The 10138-nt window shown below is 31.7% G+C and overlaps 1 protein-coding gene across 1 annotated transcript in view; it reads left to right on the top strand.

Moving 5' to 3' along the window:
• Positions 1–8593: 8593 nt before the first annotated feature.
• LOC112685181 overlaps positions 8594–10138 on the top strand; it is a 53100-nt gene continuing 51555 nt past the window's right edge. The window contains exon 1 of the mRNA XM_025556982.1: positions 8594–8968. Coding sequence (XP_025412767.1) covers positions 8950–8968 — 19 coding nt within the window. The 5' untranslated portion in view covers positions 8594–8949. The remainder of the gene's footprint in view (positions 8969–10138) is intronic.

Here is a 10138-nt window from a genome sequence, read left to right as displayed (position 1 = left end):
TACATGGGGAGGGGGTTCCGGGTTCAAACCCCCCCCCCCCAGAGCCAAAAAAGTAAAAAAATAAATGTTTTATTATTGATGACGTGTAATATATTCGTAGTTTCATTATTACGCTTTAAATTTAAAATATATAACTATACAAATATTATGATAATTAAATAATTAAATTGATAGGTGTTTGAAAAGTTTTGTTAACTATGCTGTTTTTATATTCCAATAACTATTAATTTACTGTTATCAGGGCTGGGCAGTATCTTAGATACTAGTATTTGAGATACGTATCTTAGATACAATTGTATCTTGTATCTTGTATCGAGATACATAATTTGAATGTATCATGTATTGGGTATTTAAATACTTTATTGACTTGTATCTAGTATCTTTTTATAATGAAGATACTAGATACATTCAAAAAATATATTTCATATTTCAATTTTATAACAATTTTCCTAATTGCTCAATAAGTAATTATATGTTTTAAGATTAGATTACAGTAACTTTGGTATCTGGCGATAATATTATATCAGCGATAAGACTTCGTTGATCACCGGTCGCTGACTGATGACTGTCGGTTATTATAATAGTATCTTGTATCTTGTATTTATATACTAATTATAAATGTATCTTGTATCTATATTTAGATACTTTTTTTTTGAGGTATCTTGCCCAGCCCTGACTGTAATGTAAAATTAAACTGTAAATTGGTAAAAAAGTTGTATAACATAATATCTATTTATAGCAGCTATTTATCTTATTTATCTGTGCAACGAAAAAAAAAATTATAACGATTATTTTTGTTAAACACCCCCAGAGCAAGATTAAATGTACCCCACTGACTTGAGTTAAAAATTAATTGTTAACATAAGGTTAATCTCTAACTTAGTGAAATTGATGGGCAATATTGAATTAACTTTATTTATATACACATATTAATAAAATGTATAATATAATAATAAGTTATAATCGCGTCCACGACAATATAATATAACGTGACGATTTGCGTACACGGTATAATACTAAGATTGTAAATTTGGGATTTCACGTTCACGATATATTTAATAAAAGTAATATGACAATTCGCGTAATTTTACTAACTAATTTTCATCAAATTTTAAATTATAAAGTTATTTAATTTAAATTATAGAATTCGTAAAACTGCTTACCGAAGTATCTTAGACGTTGTTTTTGTCACCAAACTCCGACAAACATCCAGTCACACAACCGTCTCATAAAATCGTTGGAATGAAATTAAAATAATAATTAATGATTTATTTTTACTTGACAATAAACATAGCATAGGGAAATCACCAGTATTCTAAAATCTATTTCTAAATATAAAAGTATACCAGCTATAGGCCCACTTCGAGCCGCATGCCCGCGATATTGATATTATATGATTATATATTTTATTATATATTGAATATAATAATATAATATATATATTATATATTATATGATATGATATTATACTCGTATACTATTATTATTATTCACATTAATTATTAATAGTACTTAGTAGTTTAAATAGTATCGTGTGTGGATAACGGATAATCCGTATACACTATAGACATTCAGTAATCACTTATCTGTATGCTTTGTATTATTTCAGTATTCAATGATTTTATTCACTTAAAGGAATCAATTTTTTTTTAAACAGTACAGAATCTTGCTGCGAAATGCCGAGGCCCCCTTAACGATGAAGCCCGCGAAAAATCTCGCCCTTAACCATACGTAGTTCCGCCACTGAGTATATTTTACACTATACACAGCAAAAATAGGTAGGTACATAAGTACGCTATGAGATAGTAAGGTAAAATATAAGTGAAGGTTTGGAATTAATAGAACAAAGTGGTAGGGGGCTACGTGAATTATCCTCCACTCAATTAAAAAAGCTTATTACGGTGAAATTAAGAAGTTCTAAGAACTGATAAGATTAAATTAATATTAATAAAAACAATTATTAAATACAATTAATATAAATGTCTATTAATTAAAAAAAAATAATACCCAATGAAAAATTTAAAAAATAGTTAGTAAAAATGAAATTTTCAAAAATACCCGGAGTCAGGGATAGCAATTTTTTTTGAAGTCTACTATATGGACCATATGGAATGGGAGAAACTTCCTAGGCGCTGGCGGGCTACATGAAGTTCCCCAATCAAATATTTTTTATAGCGCCCAAAGTAAGGAGTTACAAATTCAGAAAATTGTGTTACAAATAGTTACAAATGAGTTACAATATATTGGCATTGGTCCGGAGTAGATCAGACAATGTCGGGGGGCTAACTTCACGCACGTAATACCATGAGAGCAAGTGTCGATGGGGGATTAATCACAAAACAACTGTGGTATAATTTCCAATTTAATTTCATTATTCAATTAGTATGTGGTCTGTTCACATCTCGTTAGTACGTTATAAGTACACTTAAGACTTAACAATAATTAAAATGGTTAATGAATTTGTAAAGATTATTTGATATCTGTATTCTGTAACCCGTGATATCAGTATATCACAGATAGAGACGTTAGAGTAGTTTATGCACATGCGCAGAAGCATAGGACAATGAAGTATGTGGAGCAAGATAAGTGCTACCAAAGTAGAACGCGGGAACTATTACCATGGTTCGTCTATAAAAATTAGATAAGATAATATAAAGAGAATAATAATTTTTAATTGAATTTTTTATCAATGTTAAGTTCTTATCAATATTTCTTTCGTCAAGATAAATAATATATTGTATATTAACCTATAATAAAAAAAAAATTTGGGATTTTTTTATAAACCATTAGATTTTTTATAAAATATTCAAATTAAACCCCAATATACCAATATATTCCTAAAACATGTTTTTTACACAAAATATTCTTTAACCTCAAAATATTCTTTTTTATGCTCTAAAAACTTTTGTATATCAGTTCATAGGTAAAGGAATCGTCCAGATAACTTATCCAAATGGAGCTGCATACTCTCAGTAAAAATATGTAAAAACATAAAAATCCGGTCTATAATTATAACGAACAGAAATACTATTATGCATAAGCTGATACATTAGGTTAGATTATTGTTTACGAATTACCTATGGTTATTCAATTTGTTTATGTCATGTTACAAAATATTAATACAGTGATAAATTTGTATAAAAATAAATACTGGCCGGCGGTGGTCATTATTACGAGTTCTGAGTACTATAAAGATTATAATATTATTGTTAAATGCATTGGGAGCCGGAGCAATACAAATAACAGCCGTAGATGAATTAATTTATTTTGTCAAACGATATAAAACTTAGAATTTTGGTTGTCATATATCTTATATTATATTATTAAACTATACATTTTTTTTTTTAAAAAATTTTGTTAAATCCAAGAAACATGCATATAAATGTACTTAAACCTAAATTATGTGAATTGGTACAAAAAGTAACAAAATACACAAAATTATGCAACAAAAATTTTTATATCTGGAATATACATACTATGAATAGAATTTGTATCGAATCAAAATTTCAATATGCACTTTCTAAACAAATATGCAAATGCCTAAAGTTCCGAGCCTTGATTATAACTATATTATAACTATGACTATATCATAAGTTATGATTATATTTTATTTTCAAGAGTTATTTTAATATTAAATCAAAAAAAAAACTTAATACCAAACAAAATTCTAAAATAAATTTATTGATTTGGAAAAGGTAACAGTCAAATTTTTTTTTTTTTTTGTATCACTTTATGGATTTTGAAAAAAATTTTGGCTCCCATGCAGGTAAATAAGGTGCTACATTTTGAATATTTAAATAAATTTTGGAGTCTCAAAAATTCGATCATTATTAAGAAAATTAATTTTTTGTCTTTCCTGTAAAATTATATTCGTATTATTAATAATATACCACTACGACACTTATTGATAAAATAAAATTATGGCAACAAAATAATCTATATAATTGACTTCATTGAATTTTAAAATATACAGTAGAATCCGTTTAAGACGCTCTCCAAAGGACCAGTTAAAAATAGTGTCTTAAGCGGGAAATTGTATTACGTAGGAGCAAAATGATGTTCTCAAAATCAAGGGACTCGTAAAAATGAGCAAATTAGTCGGGAAATCGTCTTAAGCGATTGCGTCTTAAACGGGTTATACTGTATGTACATATTTTCATGATATTCAGGTACATGACAAAATAACGTTTCCATTTCCACGTTAAACAGGTTCCATCTTATTCAGGGAACGAAGTATTTAAAAATACATTAGGTTTGTCGGGACCGTAACATTTTTCCATAAAAGTCATGTTTCCACGTTATTCAAGTTCCATATTACACAGGCTTTACTGTATTAATATTAATTATTCACACCAAGTTAGTGATGGGCAAATCTTTAAAGTGAATCGATTTTTTTTAAAGATCTACTCACTAAAAAAAAAACAGGATTGACTCACAAAATATACTTCAAATATCATTTTTTTCGCTAGATGTTGCTGAAATATTAATTTAACTATTCTTTAAATAAATAAAAAAAGTTAATTTAACATTAAGTATGTCAAAGTTAAGAATTACAAAAATAATTGTCAAATATTATATGACATAATAAGTTTTATAACCTAACCAAGGTAACTTCAAAAAGTAAAAAATCGGAGAAAAAAATCAACGATTTGATTCTGACCAAAATAAATCGATTCATCAAAATATTGGACTGATAATATCGATTCAAAAAATCCATTTTTCGATTTAAAAAAATTGATTTTAAAATAAATCGATTTTTTTGCACATCACTATACCAAGTTCTGTTTGCTAAAGTCGGTATATGTTTATAGTCTGTTTTCGTTTCTTTACATAGGCTTGCATAACTCTTATGTTTTTCATAACTGTATCATTTTTGTAATTATTGGCTGCATTTTGATTTGAAGTCTGGGTTTCATCACAACTAGTATCATATTGAATTAAAAATTATAATTAACATTATTTTTAATTTATGCTAGTTGCATAAATATATTTGATAACAAGTATTACGATATAAATAAATCCTTTTTATACTTACAACACCACTTATACTAATATTTAAATAACTGAAAAATAATTTTAAACATCTTAACGGTATTTCGGTTGTTCGTAAATATCAAAACTTTTTTTTAATAATTTTGTAATCTTTGGATCCTTTATATAAAAAGTTTATGGTTTTTTTAAAAAAATCAAAAAAAATTATCATGAAGAAAGACTTCCAAAGGACTGGAGCACTGCACTACTTTGTCCTATTTACAAAAAAAAAATGATCCACAGGAATGTAATAATTAATGGGGTATAGTATTACTCGACACCACGTATAAAATCCTAGCATATTGTATACTGAATAGATACTAAAGACTTTACTAGGACACTATCAGGAAGGATTTAGGTCCAATATATCTGCAACGGATCAAATTTTCGTAATAAGACAGATCCTCCAAAAAAGTTGGGAATACAATAAGGATGTACACATATTGTTTATGAATTTTAAAAAAGCTTATGATTCTATCCATAGAGAAAGCCTAATATAAATACTAAAAGAATTTAGATTCCCAAGTAAGATTGTAAACCTCATTGGAGCCAACATCAATTAGACGGATATAAAGGTTAAGATAGCAAACACAACATCACAGCCTGTGATCACCCTCGAAGGTGACAACAGATATCCGGTAAAGGGATGCACTATCACCAATGTTGTGTAACCTGGTACTGGAAAAATAGTATGAGAAATAAATATTTTAGGAAGAATTAAGCTGGGAAAAATAACAATAGGACTCATAGTATACGCGGACGATATCGCTGTCTTAGGAGATAATATCAAGACGATAAAAAGTCTGAGAAAAAACTTGCAAAGACCGCGGAGAAAGTTGGATTAACCGTTAACGACGATAAGACAGAATACTAAATTGTCAGCCGAAATAAAATAAATTATGGACTAGAACAACATATTGAATTAGAAGGACATACATTTAGGAGAGTGTCAAGGTTTAAATATCAAGCATCGATTATCACTCAAGATAATGAACTTTAGACAGAGGTTTCATCGAGAATACAATTAGCTAATAAGGGATACTACGGATTAGAAAAAGTACTAAAATCTAGGACCCTCTCTAAAAATTTAAAAATAAGAATGTATATGACATTATTACGACCTATAGTCCTGTGCGGTTCTGAGACGTGGGCATTGAGAAAATCCAAAGAACAATGACTAGGGGTATTTGAGAGGAAAGTTTTAAGAAAAAAATATGGACCAGTTTTTGATAGTGAAACAAATGTATAAAGAAAATTGCATAATTACGAACTCTAAATGCAGTTTCAGAGACCTGATATAGTTAAGGAGATCACAAAAAGAAGATTCTTGTTGGGGGGTATGCTTGGCGTAAGCAAGAATATCTAATAAGGCAAATAATAGAGGAAGAACCAATAGGAAAAAGACCATTAGGGAGATCCAGATCGAGGTGGGAAGATTGTGTGAAAAAGGACATAAAAACGATAGGACCAAGAATAATATGAAGAGAAGCTGCAGATGACAGGGACAGATGGCAAGATTTGTAATTAGTGGCAAGGTCTTAAAGGCTGAGACTAAAAAAAATATATATATTTATAATTTAATATTACTTATGGTTACAGAAAATTAAAGAAATATTATAAGTAGAGTCCGGATTTATATGCATTTGCATGTTTGTACTAAGTGTATGCACGTCTATGGAGGTTTAAAATGTTCACGATTCATATCACACCGAATTTAAATATCAAATTTTATATTGTATATTTTGCATATTTGGAGGGTTATTGCATATTTGATCATAAATGCATATAACATGTATATTTAATGCGTTTTTAATAATTTAACTATTTTAATTTACAGTAAATTTTGTAATCGCTTCGAATAGAACACAAATAGACATGATAGATATTTAGTTTCAAAAATAGTATTTTAAAAGATTTGTATAGTTTTCTATTAGTTTTTTGAGAGTAGGTAACTTCAAACGATTTAAAATATTTATTTTTTTTATTTGTACTCTCGTTTTTAAGTTTCCTAAAAGTTTTAGATTGATTTAAATGATTTGAAATATAAGGTAGTGGATATTATAATTTTTTTCGTTTTTAATAAAATATTTAGAATTTTATTTGGTATAAAAGTGTGGTTTTAAGAAAAAAAAAAACCATTTTATAAAGTGTAACATAATGCATATAATAATAGCCATTTTTTCTTTGCATATTTGTATCATATTTGACACTTTTTAAATGCATATAAATCCGGGCTCTGATTATAAGTAACCAAATCTTTAGTCTATACGCAATAACGGTTAGCAGAGGATAATTTTAATAGATATTGAATAACTTTCCCCCATATTGATTGTAAATATGAGAGTAGAAACCGTGTCTTACATAATATTTATATATTTATGTTAAGGTAGAAGAACGAATAGTGGTTAAATCGGTAAGTTTTACCGACTATCCCCGATAAAGTCTAGGATGAATAAAATTATATGTTTTACTATCAATATATGGGAAATCTTTGGATATACAATAATTTTCGATATAACCACGAGAAAAAAAATCAAATTACTTATTATATGACTAACACAAATAATACAATGATAAACACCAATAACAAATAATAAATAATAATAATTATAATAATTTTTTATTACAGTAACTATTCTTTTTTTAATTTCATATTTTCAATTCATAATATCTATAACCTAATTGATTTATATATATTTAGAATAAATATTGGTGTTTTTTTAAGTCACATTTTCGTAGAATATCCACGAGTATGAAGAGCTTATATTTTTCATTGAATAGACGTAAGTGTGGGCGGTAGATATACGTCTCTCTATAGAAATTATCCATGGGGGAGTTTGATATATTTAAAGTAATAATTATTTTTATTATTACCTATTTATTTACTAGTTCGCATATTGATAGCGCGGTCCCCGTTCGAACCCCCTTATATTTGAAACCCTTTCTGCTGTAAGCGAAGGGTTTTAGTGCGAATCATATCGGCCATCTAGTCGTACTGTTGCGATAAGCCGCGATATTGTCGCACGACTGTGAAATCATTCGTACATCTACACTCGTTTGTGGGGGGGGGGGGGGGTACCGAGAGGTTTTCGAGGTTTCGACTTTCGTGTACGTCGTGGACAGAACCGCGTTCGCAACGTCACAGAAACGCGTGCGAAATTAATTAGACCCGCCCGAACACTAACCGAGGCGCTCGCCCGATGCCGTACGATGTGTGTGAGCGGGGCGAGCGTTTATTATTTTTTTCTTTATTTGTTCTTTTTTCCTCCCGTTGATGTATTTTCGTTTTTTTTTTTTCTCTCCACATTCTCACCGTACCGAACTCGAGTACTCGACGCTCGCCGGCCGAGCGATCGGAGCACCCAGGAGCAAGCGAGGCGCGGTCGAACGACCGCCGCGATCGATGCGGCCGACGAATGACACGGCCGGAACACGCCTTCGCGGGGCGGTGCCGGGCACGCCCGCGCGGCGAACGATCGTGCGTGATCGCCGCGGTTCGGCACGCGTCGGCCGCCGTTCAACCGTCGCTCCGCCGTTCAACCGCCGCTCCGCCGACGAAGTAGCCGCTTCGTCAGTCAGTACTCCGCAGTCGTACGTTCTTCTTGGGTGTTGCCGTTAGTGTGTGCAATCGTGTCCCGTCACCCGCGTTCTTTGTCTTTTCGTCCGTCGTGTGTGTAGCGCGGCCGTCGCCGTCATCGTTGTCCGTTGCCGACGGACGCCGTCCGCAAAACAATAACGATGCGCGCTTCGCCCGAGAAACGTAAGGTTCGAGTAGAGCGGAAAAACGGTTATTAGAACAACTCGTTGTCGTCGTCGTCCCGAGTTCGCGTCAGTCTCGTGTGTCGGCTTGGAAAGGGAATAAACCGAAAACAAACGAACCGTCTTCGCGCCCGCGTTTACGCAGTGCGGCCCACGGAAATGGCTTTCTTCTTTTGTGGTACTCTATTATGATTATTATTGTTTTTATTTTTATTACTATCATTTCGTTTTAATTAATTTTTTATGCTTGTGGTCAGCGGGGTTCGTAGTCTAAAATATAAAATGTGATCTGCTGCGTTATTTGACGAACGACTGTAGGAATATGTCGTTTTGCGCGACAGTAATAGATTGGACGGACTTACTCGATTGTATTATTATGCGTACACCGCTGGCCAGCAATGACCCAGTGTCGCGTCACAATTACGTAAATACTAGTTTTTAATCGTAGGATAAAATTAAAAAAAAAAACGTCTTTAATGTTGTGTGGGATGGTTCAGCTGTTTAGCAGGTGAAGGCTGTGGTGATCATTTTCATCAATTTAACATATCATGTTAAATGAATTTCCGTGAAAAGTTGTACCTATTATTATTGTTTACATCGTCGTTCTCGAGTTATATTCGTGAACAAATCCTCATTCGGTGTCTTGTTACCCCTCGTTCATCAAACGAGGGACATATTCTTGCGAGAAAATGTTTTTTTTCTTCGGAAAACCGCCTTCTCCCTTTCTGCTTAAATCGTCTCCAGTTGACTATGGGCACGTGCACGTACACATGCAATGACACGCAGGTAATGCGTTTGGATATGTGTTATGTTATGTAAATGTATGTAGAACGGTTTTTTTTCCGTCCAATCATTTGTGATTAATACCACGGTGGTTTAAACTATGAATTCGCACGGTTCATGTTTACAACTCGTTCAGGCACGATTTCTTGGAGAAGACGCACTCCTTAATGTTAATATTCAAACACAACGATCGTCGTATCATGATCGATTGAAAAGGACACGAAAATATTATTGGCTCTTCCTTTACAGCGGTTGTAATGCTTTCGAAAATTAAGGTTGTCCATTACTTTCTCTCATTATTCCAATATATTATTGCATTTACTATTCTAAATTAGTGTCGTTTAATTGTTTTTCATGCATCTTATCGCCACTGCTTTAGCTCAGCCGTTATCAGTGCGTACTGTATATTTGGCGTTTTTATTTTTCTTCGTTCTCTGACGCCGCCGTTCCTTCGTACGGAAGAGGAGGAGAGTCTAAACATCGGCCGACACTGTTGAGCGGTCTATAGAGGAATTATCACACACACACACACACACACACACACACACACACACACACACACACA

The sequence above is a fragment of the Sipha flava genome, unplaced genomic scaffold (assembly GCF_003268045.1).
Source record: "Sipha flava isolate LNK unplaced genomic scaffold, YSA_version1 268_pilon_pilon, whole genome shotgun sequence".
Lineage (NCBI taxonomy): Eukaryota > Metazoa > Arthropoda > Insecta > Hemiptera > Aphididae > Sipha > Sipha flava.
The sequence above is the reverse complement of the archived record's forward strand: the minus strand, read 5'-3'. Positions and strand labels throughout refer to the sequence as shown.